Raw genomic sequence first — 22,928 nt, forward strand, 5'->3', positions numbered from 1 at the left:
AGCAAAGGGTCTGAATACTTATGACCATGTGATATTTCAGTTTTTCTTTTTTAATAAATCTGCAAAAATGTCAAAAATTCTGTGTTTTTCTGTCAATATGGGGTGCTGAGTGTACATTAATGAGGAAAAAAATGAACTTAAATGATTTTAGCATATGGCTGCAATATAACAAAGAGTGAAAAATTTAAGGGGGTCTGAATACTTTCCGTACCCACTGTAGATATTGTTCTATGAGATCTCTCTGACATCTTAAACTATGCATCACGTAGGTGGGGCTCTGCAGCCATAGCACTGAGATGTTTTGTCAGTTTTGGCACTGCCCCTGGTCATTAGTTATTTCAATTGTTGTTTGGCTCAGACATTAAGGCCCAGTCCATTTGGAGTCTCTAACTTACATAAGCCCTCTGCAGCCATCCAAATGCATTTCTGGTCTGCTTTCCCTGCCTGTTCTATGGCCAGTATTTTACCTCTCATCAATTGATTTGCCCTCCACCCTCCTTTCCTACTTAAACTGAGTCCATTATGTACTGCAGAGTCATCAGTTGTGAACTATTCTCATATTCCTCTTTACTCTCAGTGTCTTCCAGCACAGCATAATTAAACAAAGACTCTTATCTTGATGTCCTATTAACATCAAGAAAAACCTTTTTTTAGACTGCCAATGCTCAGGTAAGAAGCTAGAAATTAACAGTGTGGTGTGCTTCGCAACTTTGCAGCACATACAGATGTGTGATAAAAGGAAAGCCCTGGATAAATAAGGGGTCTCTTCCAGGATGGCAATGCCCCCATCCACAGGGCACAAGGGGTCTATGAAATTGATGTGAATCATATGCTGTGGCTTTCACAGTCAGCCCAGTTGAACACTAATGGGAGATTTTGGACCCATATTTTAGACAGTGTCTCCTCCACCATTATCCAAACACCAAATGAGGGAACATCTTTTGGAAGAATGGTGTTCATCCCTCCAGTATGGTTTAGACACTTGTAGAATCAATGCCAAGATGCACTCACTTACTTATTAAGAATCCGTATGTTGTTCTTTCCCTTTAATATGTCACCCCTCTGTGTATAATTCACTTTAACTTTACTAATCTTAACAAAGCACTGACTCTACAGTCACAACGGTCAGAGTTTATGTGAATCCATCTGAGTTACTGACTGTGTGTATCAGTGAACAAGTCAGTAGATACAGGCATCGCCTCGCAGGGCAGGGCAGGGCAGGGCAGGGCAGGCTTCTTCACTCTAAGTGCTGTTCGTATCCCAGCATCAGCAGATGTGGATCAATGCTTAGTTTTACAGCTTTGCATCCTTGAAATGACTGAGCAAATAAAGCTTAGGCTGTCAATCAGAGACTATTAGTGAAGAAATCCCTTCAGTAACAACCCTTCCTCACCAACCTCAAACACACACACACACATGCACACACAGCTCAGGACAGAGTGAGAGGAGATGGAGTGAGTGTGGTTGGAGCCCCTGGATAGATGGAGTTGTGGGAGAGATCCTAAAATGAACCGCCTAGGACATAAATTCTACCGATGGATCGTTTGCAAGTGGAGATCACCTTGGATCATTTTGGTGGAATAAGACTCTGTGACTGATAATTCTTTGCTGCAGCACACGGAGGACTTTGGACCTGTTTACTTAAAGGAGGATGCTCTGCAATCCATCTAATAGTAGTTTTTCCCTAACTGGTCAGTGGTTAAAGTCAGAGGTTTTGTTTAAGTGAACATAAATGCTGATGCCTGTACAAAAACACTGATAAAGGAGGAGGAGGAGGCAGCAGGAGGAAGGTGATGTTTAGCACCAGGTGATGCTTGTGACATCCGAAGCTCCTTTATGAAATATATTTGTTTAACTACACATCAGACAAAACACTTGTTTCAAATTAAGTTTTTTAAAAGGGGCTTTTGAACAAGAGGTGTCTGATGACTGGCAACAATGGGACTGGAGGGCATGGAAATAATTGCCATTATTGTTGTTACTGGACTGTTTATTGTCGTGCTCAAACAGTTTGGAATTTGGGAGCCCCTTTCACTGCAAGGTAAGACACGAAGAGCAAGTGTGGAGAAAATAAACCAGGATTTAGGTCAAAATGTTTATTTTTGCTTGTCCTTTTAGCAGTGGAACACAATTAGTGTTGAACTTTCATGTTATTAATTGAAACAGCAAATATAAAGTTTGGAGTAAGTCTAGTCACACAAATAAAATATTAAATGATGGGTTTGCATTTTTTTCAAGTAAAAGATACTCACACATTTCCCATCTCTTACATTAGATTTGTATTAAAAAGGATCTCTTGCGTGACCAGTATGGGCAGTAGGAACAGTCACACCAACCAAAACTATTTTACTGTACATTTTGACATTTGAATGTTGTTGTAACATGAACCTCTCGCTAATCATGTGTTCACTGTGTTGGCTTATTTTAGTAACTTGTAGATTTCAGGCCAAATATTTTAACAAGCTTGTGATTTTCTTCTTCCCTTCTCATTCCTTCATCGCCTCACCTCAATCTCTCCCTTGTCTGTTTTACTTTTGATTTGTGTTTAAAGATGGTGAGTATTGCCAGTAGTACTGTATGCACTGTTTTAGTTAATTTTATCCTAGCCCTTTCTGTTAAATTCTTCCCCCTAAGTTTTTTTAATGATACTGAACTTGGCTGTGTTGTCCATTTGGTGGGCATAATAAACCTCTTTTCACAGTGGACATCTAGTCAAACACAGGTGTTACTAATGGCACTAATTAAAGCTACAGTATGGATTTTTTTTGTTGTAGAAATATGTTTTAAAACTTGTCTTAATGTGGAGAGGTGCTGTCGAAGCTTCCTGTGACACAGACTCATTGAACAGCACTGGCAGCAGTGCAGCGATATTAGCTTCTAAAGGTTCTGTGCAGGATTGATCTCTCTAACAGTCAGAGATTTTCAATTATCTCTGATTGATCAGTTAGTTTTATTGCATTCTCATTTCTTGTAATTTCACCAGCATGGCATGGCAGAGCGTAACGGATTGTAGTAGTGGAGCAGAGAGAGGGAGCGCTGGGTGGAGCAGAGTGGGTTGATTTGGAGTTTCATGCTAGCGCTACCTTAAGGTACATACTGTAGTTTTAAGGCTGCACTGGCAATTAGTGACACCTTTGCTGCTACACCAAGTCAAATTCTGAAATCCCTCCCTGTTTGCTGCCTTGATTTTCATAAGTAAGTGAATATGAATTTTGTGCTCTACAACAATAGTGACCTCAGAAATGTCCACAATACTACAAAAATGATTCAGCATGTATATCAGCTTGTTTTTTTCCAACCACTTGAATTTCTTCTCTTGACATTTCTTAAGGATACAAGTGCTTTTTAAGTTTCTCCACTCCTCTGTAAAACCATTTCTTACACTTTTCCTCTGTCATCTTCTTTTATTTTAATCAAATATTGTCCATTCTTCTTACCCACTTTTATCTCCCACCCATTTCCTTGTCTCATTTTTCCTAACCCTTTTGGTTTTTTTGTTTGTAATTTTATATTATTTTGTTTGTGTAAAGATGGTGAGCGTTTTGAGTTATGTGAAGTTTTTTTTGCCTCCCATTTATTTGTTTTTTCTATAAATTTGAACTCCTTCCCAGCTCTTTCTTTCTTTTTCTTTATTTCTTTCGTCTTACTGCTATTTCCTCTGCCCTTCCTCCCCCTTGTGTCCCACCTGCCCCGTTTCTCTGTTTCCCTCTGACAGACAGTAGTGACAGTGACCTTGAACTCTCCATGGTGCGTCACCAACCTCAGGGCCTCGAACAGCTCCAAGCCCAGACCCAGTTCACCAGGAAGGAACTCCAGTCACTTTACAGAGGCTTTAAAAATGTATGAAGACAGTCAGAAAAATGTTTAACACAATGGGGGCATTAGGGGTGGAGTCCCGACTGATTGTTTCTGAAATAAGAAAAGGATTTAAACCAAATTCTTCAATTAATCATTCACTTTATGGCCAAAAGTATGTGGGCACCCAAAAAAAAAGATGCGTTACAGTAATGTGCTGCTGTAACATAATGGAATCTGGCCATAGAGATTTTCTCCCTTTCAGCCACAAGAGAGTTAATGAGGTTGAGCATCGATGCAGGGAGATGGGGTCTGGCTCATTTTTGGGTTCTCACTTCATCCCAAACATATTGAAATAAGACAAGTGTAAAAAAGTAAACTAATTGGGGTAGACATAGGGAGTATATACTGTAGACAGTAAAGTACAAGATTAGTATTGAAAATATGTCTGAAAACAAAGAACAGCACTTGCATCCCCAATGTTTCTCAACGGGTTGTGACCTGTTCAGTCTTGTTCATTGTTTTTTTTTTTTTTTTTACTTTTTTATGGCTGTGAGTTGTAGAATGTATTTTTCAGTCAGTACCCTCGGGAACTTTTTTTTGTATTGTAAATATACACAGCATTTTTCTGCAATTCACCAATGTCAAATGTGCACAGCACATGTAAAAAAAACTGTAAAAAACAACATTTGTTTTATTGTAGAAGCTGTGTTAAACTTCTGTCTATATTTGCCAGCAGCTTAGTTAATTTTACCTTTCAACAGGAATGTCCCAGTGGGCTTGTGGATGAAGAAACTTTCAAAACCATTTACTCACAGTTCTTCCCTCAAGGAGGTATAGCATTGTTACTTGATAATGCCCGCTATAAACATATGCAAGAATGACTTGACTTTCTTGCCAGTTATATTTATGCATGTTTATATTTGCATTTCTTGTTAATTTTCAACCCAGTATATCCATTATTTTTTTTCTCAGATGCAACAACATATGCCCATTTCTTGTTCAACGCATTTGACATGGACAGAAATGGCTCCATCCGGTTTGAAGTGAGTTCTCTGCATGTCATCTGATTTTCTCTGGTCATTAATCAAGACTGACAGGGATCTAGTGGGCTACAGTGATTTTTGTTTTACAGGACTTTGTGTTAGGATTGTCTGTGTTGCTTAGAGGCTCTGTTACAGAGAAACTTCGATGGGCATTTAACTTGTATGATATCAACAAGGATGGCTATATTACCAAAGAGGTACAGTCAACATTTTTATAAGATAAAAAAAACACCAGAATCTGATGCAGTGCCATGATTTCTACAGATGTAATGTGTCTTTCTGCTTTTTTCCTGCAGGAAATGTTGGCAATAATGACATCCATTTATGACATGATGGGCAGGTATACCTTACCCAGTGTACGAGACGACTCCCCCTTTGAGCATGTGGAGAAGTTCTTCCAGGTATATTGACTTTATATCCACTAAGCCACACAGTCTAATTTTTGGTATTTAAATAGATACTTATTATTACATTCAGATATTGTGCTGATCCAATACTATGGTATGTGTCACTGTATCTGGTACAGTTTTTGACTGATGACACTGTTATTCCTTCATAAAAGGAATTTAGACTTTAAGAAACCCAGTCAAATTTAACTGAAAAAATCTGAATGTTCACACATTCCTTCAGTCCAGCTGAGTTTCCTGAAGAATCTTCATTACACAGATTTTGTTTGATACATTCACACCATATCCAATATTTATTTAAAAATAAAATTAGACCTTATCTTTGAGTTGATCCATCACATCCAGTTTTGGTGTGTTCCATCTTTGGATTCTCATATAAATCCTTCTGAAGGTCGAATCCATTCCAAAGTTATAGTCCATCAGATTTTATGGCACACCTTTGAACTTTAGATGAATATCCTTTAGAGATAATGTTTTATTTTTAGAAGGTGGAAGGTTTATTTGCTTAACTATCACACCAAGTACTGCATTCACTTGATTTTCTACTTGGTCAAATATGAAAAGTATCTCCCCTGTAAATATCTACTTTTTCAGAAAATGGATCGTAACAGAGATGGAGTGGTGACCATAGATGAATTCATAGAAACCTGCCAAAAGGTAAACCTACCATCTAACATATTTTACAAGATGATTGACTGTGTTTATACAGCTGTGTGTGTAATAGGACACACATCTCTTGCATCTCTTATCTTTTGTCAACAGGATGAAAATATAATGGCTTCCATGCAGCTCTTTGAGAACGTCATCTAGATGTGGATCAATGATGCTGCATAGGGCTTCCAGCTGCAAGCTTCTGGGCCTGAAATTACACCATTCATCTTGTAAAGGAAAAACTGGCTCATGCAACACATTTGACACATCTTATTGCAAACTGTTATCTTTCCAGTCCAACTGTTCTATGCAGAGAAATGTGCAGAATTCACCAGATCACTTGAAGAAGAGATGTTTGTCTGCATGAATTTTATTTTGATTTTTGCACATGAAGAAAATGTGAAAAAAGCATCATCGATGCCAGATGAGCATGAGTATTTGTTCAGCATTTAAAAGCATGTAATGCAAACCACACTGAACACTAAACAGGGATTGAATTGTTGATCCCTTTGAAACCTGGGCATAAGTGGAGCAATACTTTGTTACTGTATTATACTGTAAAGGAAATAATAATGTTTATAAGTTCATCAGAACTTTGTGTAAATGTGATACCCAGTCATTGTAATGTTGACACAAAACCTGTGTAAATAAATGTCTACTTTCACCAACTGTTAACTCGATTGATCATCTTATTTTTAATGTCCTAACTACTTCAGTGCCAACAAATGATCCACAACCCACGCACAATATTCCCTTTTTTTTGTTCAGAGTAATGAATGTTCTCAATTTTTTTCAAAAGCATTTTCTTGTTTGTGTGTGAAATGATAACATTTAGACAGATTGGCCATTATTTTGTTACTTATTTTATTTAACACATAAATATCATGACAAACCATACTGAACCATTTTTAAGAGTGACTAGTAGTATACAATGGCAAGTCAGAATGAGAGGATTCACAAACATACCGTATGTATTGAAGAGTATCCAATCCTAAAGATAAGTAAGTGCACTTTACACACACTAAATATTGTGTGTGAGCTTTACAAAATACAGACTTCACTCAATACACCAGTACTCTGTGAATATGGCAAATAATTAACAGTAATATTTTGTCTTTAGGTTGAACATTTACTTGAAAATAGCGTCACTGACAGCCTGTAAACAAACCCCAGAATGAAATAAAGACTTTAAGCAGATAAAAGAAAACAAACTGAAATAGTAAAACAATCACAAAACACAAATAAGTAAATTATCTATAAACTTCACCAAACACAACTATAAAATGGAGAACAACAACCAATTTTTATAGTCATTACAGGAAATACATGCATCGTGTCAGCTCGGGGAGGCTTTGAGAAATTTACAGACACACCAACAGCGGAAGATGATTAGAAATATGCACTGGCCAGCTCAGGCATGGAAAGTCTGGAAAGTTTGAGTTTCTCTGGAAACTTAAGAGTATCCCTGGAAACATGAATACAAATCAAATACAGCACAGTGGAACAAGTCTCCCAAGACAGCAGTATTTATGTACAGTGAACCAACTTCCACTGTTTCCAAGCAACTTTAAGCCAGTGCCAGTGCTTCCAGTTCCACTGTTACTCTTGTCTGACTGTGAACAAATTGTGTAATACCGCAGAATTAGTGCGGGGATGTGAGAATGTAGGATTACAGTTTTAGATGGTTGTATACTTCATCTGTTCAAAACCTCAAAAAAAAAAAACAACAAATGCATGTCCTCTATCTTAGCACCTCAGGGATGACATCATGCTGCACATATAAGAAGCATATTGACTGATGGCTCCTTTCTGTCAAGAGCTATTACAGTACATGCAGTCTAACACTTTCCAGGCAGCTGAACATAAAACCAATGTGTTAGTAGCAGCATGTACATATCTGACATGGACTAGGCCTATTCTCAATATGAGGACACTGTATCTTATTTTGATTATTATCACAACAGACGACCTCAAACATTTCCGAGTACAAGGAGGCTGATTGGGTATTATTACCTCGTAAACACCGTTAGGGACCAGTGTTTGTACCGAAATGTGCACATGCCTAATCATGTGACTATTTAATTGCTTTGTCTTGGCTGTTGCACAACAATGCAGGCCCAAACATTAAACCTCCCGATGGCTGCTGGGAAACCTCATTGTGGACTTAAGGCTTTTATTATTTCTCCTTTCTCATTAATAACTTATGCACTTTGCGCTGACAATCTGTTTTGAAAACCCAATTTACAAACTGGTGAAAGTTAGATATCTTTAAATGCTGAACCATATTAACAACTGGTCTTCAACCTAACATTGCTCAACTCTCCTTACACATATCCAAATTTCATGGTGGGAAGAGAACTTAAACCTTTGATTAAGCATGTCATATACTGTAAAATCAGTCTGCCGAACTGTCCACTATAGATGGAATTATGAATCAATGGTAATGATATTATTTGGGTGTTTCTGCATATATATATATATAAAACTCTCTCATGTCAAATTTCTTTTTCTAAACAGTAGCACAACTGAACTAAAGCACCCTGAACCCGTTTACTCTGCATTCAGTGCTCAATAATATGTAAAAAGTGCAAAATGAATCCTTGAAAATACAAACGCATAAATTAGTCCTTTGCACTTCACAAACCTAACTAAACTGGTGGCTACCTCTTAAAATGTACTCCTTTACTTACTATATACATCAACATTGATACCTTTTGTTAGTTTCCTGCAGTGATGCTAAATGCTTGACTGAATACGAGTCAGAGAGCTTGTAAATATACAGCTATGGTTTTGTGTGACCAAGATAATGTACATTAGCAGTAAAGCAAGTGGATGTGCAAGTATAATAAAGGAAGCAGATACCCATTTGGAACAAAGGAAAGGAAGGCTAATTGTTCTTACTGGAGCAGGAACATGCTAGACAGTAGCATAAAGAGGGAAGTGAAAAGTTGAATCACTCCATAGCTCAGAATGCTGCTGCAGTCCGTGGGCTGGATATGTTGCTCAGCTTTTCGTTCTTCAAGAAAGCTCTTAGAGTAGGCTATGTACTCTTCAACACAGCGTCGGGACTTCACTTGGTCAATCAGTGCTGGGTATCCAATCTCCTCAATGCTGACAGTGTCATCCTCCTCCTCATTACCTCCACTTTTAGGAGTATCAGAGGTACTCATGCAGCGATTCATGAAGCTCTCGTAAGTCTCTGCCCGTGGCGGAAGCTTGTTGACATAATCATGGCCAAAGTCTTTTTGATCTGTGGAGCGGGAGCCATAATTGCGGTACATGTAGTTGTTGTAGGAGTACTCTTCTTCGGGGGTGCGGAAAGAAAAATGTGGTCGAGGGAAGCGACCTAGTCCATATCCAACAGCCATTCCAGCCAAAGCACCAACACCTGCTGCCATCATGGCTTTTTTGGCAAAACCTGAAGATTTGGGCTGGAATCCCATACTCTGCACAGAATTGGAGAAAGGAGACCCACCGGTGCCATAACCACCTCCTCCTCCAAGGCGGGGACTCAGAATCTTATTATTTGGGTTCCAGTTAGGGTAGCCACCAACTGCTCCACCGGGGTAACTCCCTGGATTTGCACCAGGCTGACCCCAACCCTGTCCTGTATTTCCCCCTCTGACTGGGTAACCACCTGGACTGAAACCTCCCGTGCCTGGATTTTGGTTAGGATAGCCACCTGCACCTGGATAGCCGCCAGCAGCTGGATACTGATTAGGATACCCTCCCTGGTTGGTACCAGCTCTGCCTGGATTTTGGTTAGGATACCCTCCCGCGGCTGGGTATCCAGGTGCAGGGTTCTGGTTGGGATAACCTCCAGGATTGACTCTGCCAGGATTCTGGTTGGGTTTATTGCCTGCTCCCGGGTAACTTGCTGGGTTTTGTCTGGGATATCCTCCTTGATTAGTGTTGCCTGTTCCTGGATGAGGGTAACTTCCACCAGAAGGATAAGGTTTGTGTTGACTGGGACTATGTGGCTTAGAGCTGGATGGTTTTGACTGTGTCCCACCCCTGCTGCTGGAAGATGGGGTCTTCCTTACACTGCTGGTGCTTATTTTTTTAGCCCATGTCGATTCAGGATTCAGGAGAGACATAATAAGAAGGGACACAAGAGCCATCTCACACAACCTCCCCATCGTGGCCCTAAAGAGGATGAGAAATACTTCTCGGTAAAAGTCATAACAATGAATTGTTACAAATGCAAATATTTTCTATGTTCTTTTTCAAGCATGTTCTCTTATGCAAATAGCCTAAGTGCAAAGTTACTTTTATTCTCCATTAGAAGCAGCAATAAACAGCAGCTGTGGTGAACAAGAGCTACTTTGTTTACACTTGTATTTCCACTGTCTAGGTCTTCTGCTTTGCCTTTCTGAATGATGAATACAGATAGCTGACGGCAGGGGGAAATTATTTCTCTTATGCAGGTGTAGAACATACATGCTACTTGGCAGTTGACTGTAGTCCGTGTTCAAGTGCCACTTTTTCAACCCGACTGGCCCAGACAAAAGTGACGTGAGGTAACACAACAGTCAGCCTTCGTCGCTGCTAGTTCTCTGCCCTTTGTCTGGGCCATGGGCGTTGCTAGACTTGAAGCTTTACTGGGGCACAGGCCCCCCATATATATGTATATATATATATATATATATATATATATACATCCAACTGGCTCTGCAGCATCCCGTTTGACAGAACGACTCACCTCACTGTTCAGAGCAATACATCTGACTGTGGCTCTAACATACCTGTATATGCTCACTCCCTGACAAAGCAGCACGCTATGAAGAAACATGACCCATGCGCTTGAGAGCCAAACCCTGAGCAGTGGCCTCATACATATAGACACATACATACATACATACATACATACATATATGGGGGGCCTGTGCCCCAGTAAAGCAATGCCCATGGTCTGGGCCAGTTAAAAAATAAGGAGAAACCACACTAAATGTGTGAAATCATGGGGGGTTTTCATTACCTAGTACACCAGTTTCAGACTCTCTTACTTGGGAGCTCGGACTTGGTAAGTTCAAACTTTAAATACAAACTTCTGAGAACCGGAGGACACAGTACTCTCAATATGCAAGTGGAACACCAGTGTCCTTGCTGACAAACTACTGTGCTCTGAATGAGATGTAGCTGCCTAATTATAGCTAACTGGTCTGTTAGCAAGTACTGGCATCTCCAGAAATGTCAAAGCAAATTTCCAAATTGGCATTACCCCATATTCTCAGGTGATTACGTTCTCCTGAAAAAATATCAAAACTTTATAAATGGCATAATAACAGTCCTAGAACAAAAATTATAACAGCTTTGAGTCTGGCTCAAACTTCAATAGCTGGCACACTGTGCATTCTGGGATGCTTGGCTGCCCCAAGTCCATGAAAGTCAGCTTCCAAAGCACACTGGATAAAGTGGGTGGAGCAAGAACGCTTCTGGTTTTTTGATGTGTACTTGGCTGGATGCAGACATTGAATTGGAACTTGGACTGTGACTTTTGACTGATAATGTTTTACAGGTCTGCAAAATGGTCCGACACCAATTCAACATGCCAAATCAGTTAACAAGCAGAACCATAGGGTCCAACTAGTGCCAATGGTGCCGGACACAGAGGGAAGACAAGGCCCAACAAGGGGTCACCAATGCCTGAAAGGTAATGGTCAACTGGCCATAGAGCCTACTCACAATGGCTCATGTAATGTTAACACCAGAGGTGTTGTGTCATTTTGACGGACAGGGTCGTGAAATTGACGTCATAATTTATTATTACCCCTCAATTTATTTTTGATTTTTAAGGATAAGATATAGCCGATTTAATAGCATTTAGTTTTCATTCATTTTCATTTTATTTTTTAAAATTATTAATATACTGAACAAGCTAATGTGCAGCCACTTTTCATGTCAACACGTGACTTTTTTCTCATAGTGACAGCGGAGGCCAAACACTGCAGCCATTGTGCATAAACAAGCAAAATGTAACAATACAATTTTACAAAATTAGGCAATTACCATTAAAATACAGGCAACCCATTTACACAAAGCATTGAACTCGACGGACCTGCTATAGCCTGGCCTGCTGCAGAGTCGACTGTCAGTAGGTTTTGCGTCTATGGACACAGATAATTTCTCACGCCCTAATTTAGATCTGACAGCTGAACACTCGCTCTGCTGCCGCAATGGAGACTAATTACCAGCTCCACCTCACCCAGAGTTTTGAAGTCGGGGAACACTTCTCTCAGAACGTGTTTAGAAGTTGCTCTGAACCTGGGGTTTCCCGATCCTGAAACACACTTCACCTGTCTGCACCAGAGGTACAGCAACACCCCTCGGTTATCCGTCCCAGACATGCTCCGTGGCCTCCAGTCCGCAGGCCCCTCTCCCAGTCCGTGGCGGTTTAACGCACTGTCATCCCGGATAACGAGATGCGCTGAGTACGGAGTGCGGTCTCGGTTGTCCTTCATCCACCCCATCAGTTTCTTTTCTTTCACCTCATTTAACGCCATAGCAATTACTGGATATTTTCAGTAGCCTTACTCTAAATGATGGTAAATTGCCCTCTGTTTTCTTATCTGTTAAATAACGGACGGCCTTCAGATTTTTTATTATATAAAAAAAAAAATCAGTCAATTACGGAAAATATTCGGTTAACATAATCCCCAGTTAGCACCATTGATTATTGAATTTTCAGTTATTTCTTACCTTAAACTGCTTTTTTAATCTGCGTACTTCGATGGTAATTCGATGGTAAACCTTGTTGTCCTGTCCCTCCTAGCTCAGTTATGAGCTCCAACCGTTAGACTGGGCTCGTCTACGGGATGCGCTCGTTTTAATGTAGAGCAAGTACCCTCTGAGAAACAGAGGTGGAAAACTGCTGTGACCACCATGCCTTGATCATTATGAGATCGAAACCACAAATTAAATTACAAATCATATATGTCCATACACCAGGTGGAACTAGTTGCATTTCTCCTCATGTTTTTCGATTATTACAAAGCATTAGACTATAAATCATGAAGGAAAGACATCACGTTAATTATAGCAGTGCACTGGGTTGTATTTTCAAATGTAGTTTCGTGATTCTTCTATTCCTGGAATGCTATTAGCTAATATTGGATGTAAAGCAACATTTTTAGCCTTTGTTTCTACACGTAACTTGCCACAGATAACACTGGTTAGAGAAGCAACAAATTTGCTTACTATTGAATTCCAGTGTTAGGTTTCAAACCTGATAGAAAATTTAAGTACAATAGCTTATTAGCTCTGATAGGTCCTCCGTACTGTGGCCCTGGTAGCCTATGTCAAAATGCATTTTTAAGACCTTAATTGTCTTAATTTATTTGAGGCCATTTGTGGTAAAGTTTGATCACATTGCTCTTTTTTTCTGTATCACATCCTAACAATACCCATATTTTCCATTATATAAGTAGGCTGCTGTAACATGTGTTTCGTACACTTGAATATTTTTAAATAATTGATTCATGCCCTAAGTGTATGCAGCACGTATTTTTTGCTTAAAATGTTGCTTATATATATAATCGCCAATTAATTTTGCCAGTGGACCAATCAACAAATTATTTCAGCTCTAGAGTAGGCCTACTAGTTATGGTTCTCGGTGACTGGTGAAATAATTAAGTTGACATGTACCGAGAACAAGTTGTTGCCCGCCCTTCCGCTCCATCCTGTACTATACAACAAGCGCGCACCTGAAGCCTGCGCAGTTTAATAGAATGAGCAGCCTGTGGGCTGGACTGTGTGGCTGACGTCAAGGTTGTAAACGGTCAAACACCCGTATGTACTCGCAGCTTTTTGTCCGGTATATAGAGGAAACATGCCGGGAAAGAGAGAAACCAGCGGAGGGACTGCATTTAAGAAATACATACCTGAGACATAAACATCACATTAAGGACTACGGCGGCGTTTTATGACACTTTAAGAGCAACTCTTAGGGCTACGTTGCTATTTCACGGGCAAGTCGGTATCGAATGGACTGATAAAGACAGTCCGTGCTTGATCCGAAGTAGCCTAGCAGGCAGGCGGGCCCGGGCTGTGTGGAAAGAGAGGGGGGACAACGTGTGTGAGGCTCAAATCAAGACGAGATTCCTTCTTCCTAGGGGATGTTATCCGTATTGTCTTATGGCAGACTGGTAGCCAGGGCTGTCCTGGGTGGACTCTCTCAAACAGACAGTCGGGACTACAGCCTTATCACCGCCAGTTATGGTTTCGGTAAAGACTTTCGGAAGGGGATCTTGAAGAAAGGGATGTGCTACGGGGATGATGCCTGCTTCATTGCGCGGCATAGGGCCGCCGATGTTTTGGGTAAGCTTTCATATACAATACTAAAACCGGTTTGTAAATGCATATTAAACTCCCTCTATGATCCGGTGACCTTCAGTGAGCTAGTTTACACGCGTAAGGTCTCCTCGGATGAAAACACAACACACCACCCTCTCCAAAACAGTCTTAACTTCAACTTTTCTCACTTGGCTGCCGTTACATTAGGTTAGCTAGTTGTCTTGAGTACCGGGCAGATGATTACAGGAGATCAGTCCGCACAGCACACCTATAATCATGTCAGTTTATGCATAAATTGAAATTATGTGCCCTAGCGGGTAGTTTGAGATTAAACATTACATGACCTTTCACCTAGATGAGCTCCCACTGAAGAAGACACAGCAAGATATAAAATTGGGATATATATGCACATTAAATTAGGTTATACATAAGCTTAAATGTGGACATGAATGAAAAAGCCACTATTACAGCGTCAAAGTCTGAACACTACAATGTCTTGCAAAGGTCAGAATGGTTGAGCATGGACGCAGCCATATTGCTAACAACGTGTGTAGCCTGCTAGCTGAGCACAGTGGAATTGCTTTGTCCTCAAATGCTCAGTTGTCAGGAGGATAAACACCCCAAAAAGCCTGACTACACACGGGGCTTATACGACACTTTGAAGGTGTGTTTTATGTTCACCCGCTGTGTAGTCTTGGTCTGGTTATATGAAGCAGAACCGGCAGATCAAAACTGGGGCTTCACGTGTTACATGTCGAGCAGAAATGGAGTGGTAATTAATTTTACAGTAAACTCCTGTGAGGGTGGCTAACATTAGTTTTGTTTGTTTTGTCTTTGTCTTGGGGAACAGTAATGGATAATGATAATTTCCTTAGCTGCGCAGATGGAAATTTCTGGAGATTCCCTTGGTGTGTATTTTATTTTCAGTTTTGTTTTTAAGGTAACATTAATCAACAGCAGAAGGAAAATTATACTGATGTTAGTCTGTGACTTACTCTATGCATATCCCTCATTGAGAATGGGATCCATGGGTCTATGCATATGCTATAAAACTGCAAGATTATTATTATTATTATTTATTTTATCATTGTTCTACAGCTCCGACATGTCACAAATCCCTGTTTAAAAAGCAGCACAGTTTTGTTTTTAATGTCCTAACTTTTGGACTGTTTGCTTTGGCTCTTGAGCTATATTTTTTGCATTAACCAGATGTACTGTAAATTAATCCAGTCAGATCAGTTTCAATTACATTTACTTGTCTGCAATTTGGTCTGCCACATGTCATCCACCACAACAGCTTTGTGTGGTTTGGGACTAGGTGTCAACAGTTAATTTAAACTGAAAACAAACTGCAATGAAACAGAACTGCAGGGCTAGTGTTTCAAGAAATGGCAGAGATAAAGCTGCTTATGCATTTGATAAATGTTGTTTAGTAGGTGATGGCTGTTATGCAGTGGCTGAGGTGAGGCCATGATACCACGTTGCTTAAGATTATCCATCCATCCATCTGCTATAGCTGCTTATCCCTTAGTGGATAAAAATTGAGACAGGAGCCTATCCCAGCTGACAACAGATGAGAGGCAGGCTACAGCCTGCAAATTAAGCTAATATGCATTTCAAATCCAGAACCTACTTGTTGTGTCACCTTACAACAAGCACTCATGTTTGCATATATTGCAAACATAGGTGTGTATGTAGATGACATCCTTCTAGAGACAAATAATGCCCTTGCTGCTGCAGTAATAATACACATTTGGTCTGGCACCAAATCAATGACTTTAGTCTTGGTACTGAAAAATAAAGCTTGGCATTAAAAACAGAACTGCAACTGAAAATGCAAACATTGGCATTGAAGCATTTGTATTGGGGGAAAAAAACCCCACTGACATTAAAAAATATTAATACTGGAAAAATGACAGTCTTCTGATTTTTTTTGATTTTTTTTTAATTTTATTTTATTTTATTTTTTGGTCTCTGTGTTTTTCAATACCAAAGCCTTTGTTTTGGCATGAAGGGGAGGGCATTGGAGGTGGGGCTAAGGAGAGTGTGATTTGCATACTCTGGTTGAAATCCGTGAGGAGAGGATGGCCCTCTCCCCTGATCAGCTGTCCGTATTGAGGTTTCTGTCTGCCAAGCATGGCTGGAGAGTCACTGCAGCAGCTTCCCCGAATTCAGCTGAAGCTTTCAAACTATGAAGTGTGGCATGTCTCCTTTAGAGCTATGAAAATTGACCTCTTGTAAAGGCTTGGACAAAGAATCCAGTGTAGGACATCTGACTGCGTATAACACTTAGTGTTTACAAGTATTGCTATACACAGACTATACACATATATAGATTTTTTTTATGTATTTTTAAATATATAAAGGTAAATATGAAACATTTTCAAATATACTTTAGGCAAATCAGGATTAGATTATCAATCAGTAGTCTTCATTTGTATTCTCCTTTTTATACATTAGGTGTAGCAGATGGCGTAGGTGGTTGGCGTGACTATGGTGTCGACCCATCGCAGTTCTCTGCCACCCTAATGAGATCCTGTGAGCGACTGGTGAAGGAGGGACGCTTCGCTGCCAGTAGTCCAGTAGGTATCCTGACCTCTGGCTACTATGAGCTCTTGCAGAACAAAGTTCCTCTGCTAGGTGAGTGCACACAGGCACAAAACCACACACATTGGTGGTGGTGGAGTGAGTCATGCTTTTCATGTAAGCAGCTGTGCTCTGAGAAATAACATAACTGCAGGATGAGTCAGATTTTGAATAATTGTTTACTATACTGTAAGTCAAACCAAAACTTTTCTCCATTTAACTTGCATTTCTCTTTTTAACCTAGCAAAAAATGCATGACAAGATGGGGAAAAAGTTTAACACTTCAGTTTCACCAGCTGTATTATTTAGTGTAGTATTTATCAATGTGAGGATTGTCATCACTGTTTTAGACTTAGACCTGCAGCCCTCTGATTACATCTTACCAATGGGGTAGCTAGCTAACACTGTCAGGCTGTATTTTGTTATGCTGCCACTTGGAAGTTGAAAGTCACTGGCCCTGTGGGACTAAACAATTTCCTTTTCCACATAGTGAACATTCTGACTCGTACCAGAGCTCCAAAAGGTCAGCAATCCATCTGTAACGGACACTGAACAGATTTTAAAATCATGGATATGTCAAGCATGTGACCAAGGTCACATTTCTTCTAACACTCAGTATCCATGACCCACAACCAGTATAACCACCTGCCTCCTTGTCCTGACATTTGTTAAATGGCCTACTTTTATTTTGGGACACCATGATAAGGTCTGTGCTCGACCTTCCCTGCTCAAGGTTACTCAAACTGTTGGCTCCTAAAGCTGCAGTCACTGGGGATCTTGGACAAGCAAGGGATATGACCTGTGTGTTTGTTGCTTGTGAATTGCATAATAAACTCACCCACCCACTTTAGATTGTGCAAATTCACAAGGAAGGTGTGCACAAAGCCAGTCATGTACTGGCTGGGCCACCTCTCTTGAAAGTGAAGTGCAAATTAAACTTCTTTTATTTCTCTGTTCCAAATTGAAATGTTTGCATATTCACTGTTATGCTGTAGTATCCTCAGATTTACACAAGTTTCTTTTCTACTGTTCTGTTGTATTTTACCTGACTGTTGTTTGGCTCTCCTCTGCTGTAGGGAGCAGTACAGCCTGTATCATAGTTCTAGATCGACGGGGTCACCGGCTACACACATGTAACCTCGGTGACTCAGGTTTCCTGGTGGTTCGAGGAGGAGAAGTGGTTCATCGCTCAGACGAGCAGCAACACTATTTTAACACACCGTTCCAACTGTCCATTGCTCCTCCGGGAGCCGAGGGCGTGGTGCTCAGTGACAGGTTAGTAGCTCAGTTTTAGATATGTCCTTGCAAATCGTGTGAAGCAATTTAAAGAATAAAATTAAAAACAGGTGTTCACAGGTTTGCTGGCCACACCACGTTTAGCCAGTTTAACTGCTTGTTTGTCTTTTCTTATATTGCTTGCATGAAAAGTACATTGTAGTTTGCTGTTTTTGTTCAAATTTCAGTGATAAATATGCTTTTTGCCCTTATCATCGCATCCTAACACTAAATTCACCAGCACGTGCACATACCTCTGCACACTAAAATAACATCAGTAAAAGAAGGTGTGAAATGTGCAAAATCAGTTAGAAATTCTAAAATGCTTTGTATAATTTTCACACAAGCTTGTTTTTGTTGCTGCAAGAATGATGTAATTGTTTATGCACATCATTATTATTAAATGTGACCCTCTGCACCAAATAACACAATTCGCTGGCTTCAAGCAGCCCCATATATATTTTAAGTTTAATCCTCTTCTTCTTCTGGTGTGAAATAAAGATTAAGAGTTTGATGTTCAGCACAAAGTTTCTTTTTAAAAATACATTTATGGCTGTGTGGTATGTCACCATAAAATAAAAATACTCCGAGAAGGAACATAATGTTAAAGGCTCCCAGCAAATATAACCCGAGTCTAAGGCATGATGCAAACAAGCAGAAGGATCTGTCTGGGTCTGGCTGGGACACACAGAGCAGGCTGCTTCCAAGTCAGCTGACAGATTAGACACTTTAAGAATTGGTAGAGTGATTTCTGACATGCTGGAAACTGATAACAGCACAGACACTGCATGCTTCTGTTTATTTGTGACTGATCTCACTGTGCTCCTGCTATTTCCTGTAGTCCTGAAGCAGCTGACAGCTCCTCCTTTGACGTACAGCTCGGTGACATCATCCTGACAGCAACCGACGGGCTCTTTGATAACATGCCAGACTATATGATTCTTCAGGAGCTCAAAAAACTCAAGGTGTTACTTACTTCTGGATATCAACTTGCTCAGGCTTTCACACATGCATATAAAGTGAACACATATGCAGAAAATTTTCCATCTTTCTTGTTTAATACTTTTTATTTTTGCTCGTTTCAGACTACCAACTATGACAGTATCCTGCAGACTGCACAGAGTATTGCTAAGCAGGCTCATGATCTTGCCTACGACCCCAATTATATGTCTCCTTTTGCACAGTTTGCCTGTGACAATGGCCTGAATGTAAGAGGTAATTATGCTGTCTTTTGACCATTTTAACTGCAATTCATGGTGTTTGGTTTTGATGTACACATTTTAAGTGAATATATAATTTTAAACCTTACCAGACAGTATCATTGTATTTGTAAATCACATGAGTAAGAGGATACATAGTGCAATGGTTTAAAAAAATAAACATCTGTACTGTGCATGACATTTAAACGTAAGACATGTTTACACCTAGTTTATGCTCGCCATTCTCGCCAGTGCTCCCGGTCGCCCACGGCAAATATGACAACTGCTGGCACACGGTGCACATTGGTGTCCCGCACCTCCCAATTTTTTGGGAGAATACTGCAGCGAATCAGATGTGCCTCAAACATGGGTATAAGCAGTTCTGTCTCTTAGTGTCACAGTTCACATGTGCAATTTCCAATGCGTCGAGCATAACCACGACTGTAGTATGGCAAGATAAACCGGGAAAGGCTTTAATTCTATCAGTACATTATGGCATCAAGTTCCTGATTGCCTTGCACTTGGGGAAGAAAAGTTCCTGCTTTACTTTGCACGAACTAGTTTGGCTTGGTTCCTCACAGCTTTTTTGTCTTTTTCTGCAGGAGGGAAACCAGATGATATCACAGTGCTGCTGTCCATTGTGGCCGAATATACTGACTGATAAAAGTGTGTGTGACAGTGTGAATGTACTTTTTCGGAGCTGATCCTCCCTTCCCCTCTGCCTGAGTCTTCCACCTGCAGCCCTCCCAGAATGCACTGCTGCATCCAATGGGCTGACCAGGGGAGGTGCACTGACACGACAAACACTCCTCACAGCGGGGCTGGTGTCCACCCGTGTAACACTTTTTTGTTTTCTTCCTCTGTTGTGCTTTGGTGCTTGAATGGGGGACAGGAAGCAGGCAACTAGGATATCTTCATGTTGATCATGATGCAGGAGGAGCCGAGTACGACAGACTCGAGGGATTGTCTTTCAATCTCCTGTGTCTAAATGCATCTGTCTAAGAGACGATCCAGGACAGTGTGGATTGATTGAAGGCTTTAAAATCTGGTAGCACTTGTGTATAAGAGGAGTAAGCCATGCCTTTGGATTGTGTAGAGTAGTGGGTGGAGTTGACTCATCTGTCTCTGTTGTTCCAGCTGTTATTCTGCTCTGTGTTGTAAATGTGTTTGAACAAAACTGCTGGACATTGAGTTGGGTTTGGGAATGTGAATGATGGATAAACTAACTAGTAATTTGTCACTGGGCTGAGGGATTTGTCTGTGCGCACATTCTGATTAGTTGTACTTTTTTTTTTTTTTAAGGGCTATGTTATAGCCTTTCTGTTATCTTTACTTTGATCATAAAGCAAAGAACTATTGTTACTATTGTGGAAGAATTACATGCATTCATAAAAAATATTTTCTTGTATAAATCTTAATCTCGAAGTGAGTTTTATCAGTCCCATATTTCTACTTGCTGAAATGAACAAGATATTTGCTGTCACTGATTAATGCAGCAGTTTTGTGGTAGGAGGAACTGTGTCTGAGTGTGCGTGTGTGCGCGCCTGTGCATGTGTCGTAGGGTGTGTGCGGGGTTGGGAGATGTACATGCAAGATGTTCTTGGGATGTATGGTGTTCTAAATGTTAATATTTATTTCACAAAGCTGAAGTTGGCATCTGGGAATGCTTACAACTGCAATGATAGGTCAGGCATGAGTGTTAAAGAAAAGTTTTGTTTTTTTTTAACATTCAGTTTAAGAGTTTGACGTGTGACATGAAATATGTGTGACAGATGGCTAAAAGATGCAGCTATCTTAAAAGGAGATAATGCGTGGTGTGTGTTTGTGGGGGTAAGTGTCACATTTATTTTTATGTCCTTTTATGTCTCTTACATTTGTTTGCTGCTGCTTCCTTTTGTAATTCACATGTCTGTATATGCCTTGACATGATTTATATGAAAAGGGTCCTCATGATTGTAGTGTGTGCACTAAATTTCATCCAAATACATTAATCAAAGACATTGTTAACACTGTTCTTTTCATAGTAGTGTATCCCTTTCGTCTAACAGCTCATTCAAGTGGTTTGCAAAGTGTCTACAGTTTAGAAGCAGATGCACCAAAGATTTTTCTTTGTGTATGTCAGTATACTTTGTCATAAACATCATACAGCAATACTGTAAACTCATTGTGTTCTGAATCTTGTGGGATGGTTAGAAAGGTGGGTGTTCACATGGGGACATTAAAATGTCGTTCCTGTGCCTAATGTGTGAGAGTAACTGTTGTATCATATTGTTGGTTAAAGTTATATGTGACTGGTGATCTGTAACAAAGAATAACACAGGTTTATAAAGCCAAAGAAGGAAAGCCATATTTAAATTGATGGTGAGGGCACTGCTCCGTCTGCCCGCAAGATAACATTGTGTTAGTGGAGACCAATATTGTCACTGTGGTGTTCTTCTAACAATCATGATAAAAACGGTATAATTGCTGCAATAGCTGAATTCACTAGCCTTGCTCATCTTGCAATAGAAAGCAGGATTCTACAATTCAGATATGTGATGGAGCAGCAGTACAACAGATGTCTGGTGTTTCTTCCTCATATACATAATCAAGACAGTTAATTGAATCTTTTCCGGTCTACTGTCTGCACTGTGGTTTTTGGCCTTAGCTATTGGCACCATTTTCATACAGTTCATTTCACACAGCTGTAGTTCATTGTCTGTAGAAGGGTTTGTGTATACAAAGGTTCAGTACTTGTATTTACTTCAGAGATAGCCCTGTATTTTAGAGGGATGCAACCCAAATGCAGAAGGGAAGGTGGTGAGGTACGTAATGGTGCTGTGAACTTAGTGTGAGGATGAGCACAGTTTCAGCCTTAACCAGACCTGTGATCAAAAGGCCTTCCCAGCCATTGGAAGCTTGTTTTGTCTTGGTCATGTTGTCCGGTGTTCGATGTGAGTGAGGTTTGCCCTGTCTTTCCAGTAAAGCCGTTCTCAAAGGTGCTTCTGCAGTCCTGTTTCCAGCAAGCAATGTTTGTGTGTATGAAAGATACTTCTTTGTCCACATTGTAACACTGCAGGTCTAATTTATGTAAATATGTTTTGAGATATGTACAATATTTAAATAAAAAATTTAGTATTTATACTAAACTTGCTTTACTGTTTTCATGATGCCGTCTCATGTATGAAGGGTTTAATCTTTACTAACACGGCTGCAAATGGACAGCTCAAAATTCATATGGTTGTTTTTCATTTGACATTAAAATTTGAACTTTGCTGAATCCTTATGACTGGATGAAAAATATTTTAAATACAATTCAGATGATTTTTTTTCAATGAATACATTTTCACTACATTTTATATTTTATGATACAATTTAATGTAATTGATTGATACCGTTCCTCATCTAAATTTCAAATCAATTGAACCAGTTTAAAGAAAAAACAGTTTAGTTTAGCAGGTTTTCTGTTTTGTTTGTATAGAGTCACAAACCAAAAAGAGTGGGAACTACTGGATTATTGTGTGTTGGATTTCATAAACTAATGTATTCTAATTAATAAACTAATATAACTGATAACATGTCAATAATAATGACTATTCATAAACTAATATATTCTACTTTTTCCAAGTACAACTTTTTAGTCTTAAAAATGAAAAACTACAATTGTCAAATAAATACACTGGAGTAAAAAGTACAAC

General features: G+C 39.8%; 3 protein-coding genes across 6 annotated transcripts in view; 2 read left to right on the plus strand and 1 right to left on the minus strand.

Annotated features, from left to right (window-relative positions):
* Positions 1–6,567, plus strand: part of LOC109963492 (calsenilin-like) — a 14,337-nt gene extending 7,770 nt beyond the window's left edge. For 2 of the 4 annotated variants that reach the window (XM_020606050.1, XM_020606048.1), the window contains exons 4-11: positions 2,552–2,554; positions 3,716–3,840; positions 4,560–4,629; positions 4,771–4,841; positions 4,931–5,038; positions 5,138–5,242; positions 5,843–5,905; positions 6,011–6,567. In XM_020606050.1, coding sequence (XP_020461706.1) covers positions 2,552–2,554; positions 3,716–3,840; positions 4,560–4,629; positions 4,771–4,841; positions 4,931–5,038; positions 5,138–5,242; positions 5,843–5,905; positions 6,011–6,058 — 593 coding nt within the window. In that variant the 3' untranslated portion in view covers positions 6,059–6,567. Of the gene's footprint in view, positions 1–936; positions 2,042–2,551; positions 2,555–3,715; positions 3,841–4,559; positions 4,630–4,770; positions 4,842–4,930; positions 5,039–5,137; positions 5,243–5,842; positions 5,906–6,010 lie in introns of those variants that run through there. The other 2 variants (XM_020606051.1, XM_020606049.1) reach the window with 2 other exon arrangements.
* A 1,414-nt stretch (positions 6,568–7,981) lies between these two features.
* prnpb (prion protein b) lies at positions 7,982–12,711 on the minus strand. The gene is made up of 2 exons (XM_020605953.1): positions 12,599–12,711; positions 7,982–10,045 (listed from the first exon to the last, which is right to left on the minus strand). Exon 2 carries the CDS (start codon positions 10,036–10,038, stop codon positions 8,797–8,799), a length of 1,242 nt encoding a protein of 413 aa, XP_020461609.1. The 5' UTR covers positions 10,039–10,045; positions 12,599–12,711; the 3' UTR covers positions 7,982–8,796.
* A 919-nt stretch (positions 12,712–13,630) lies between these two features.
* LOC109963437 (protein phosphatase PTC7 homolog) lies at positions 13,631–22,339 on the plus strand. The gene is made up of 6 exons (XM_020605954.1): positions 13,631–14,215; positions 16,652–16,831; positions 17,854–18,052; positions 18,894–19,017; positions 19,138–19,267; positions 19,854–22,339. The coding sequence occupies exons 1-6, from the start codon at positions 14,014–14,016 to the stop codon at positions 19,910–19,912; spliced, it is 894 nt and encodes a 297-aa protein (XP_020461610.1). The 5' UTR covers positions 13,631–14,013; the 3' UTR covers positions 19,913–22,339.
* Positions 22,340–22,928: the final 589 nt, after the last annotated feature.

The sequence above is a fragment of the Monopterus albus genome, unplaced genomic scaffold (assembly GCF_001952655.1).
Source record: "Monopterus albus unplaced genomic scaffold, M_albus_1.0 scaffold75.1, whole genome shotgun sequence".
Lineage (NCBI taxonomy): Eukaryota > Metazoa > Chordata > Actinopteri > Synbranchiformes > Synbranchidae > Monopterus > Monopterus albus.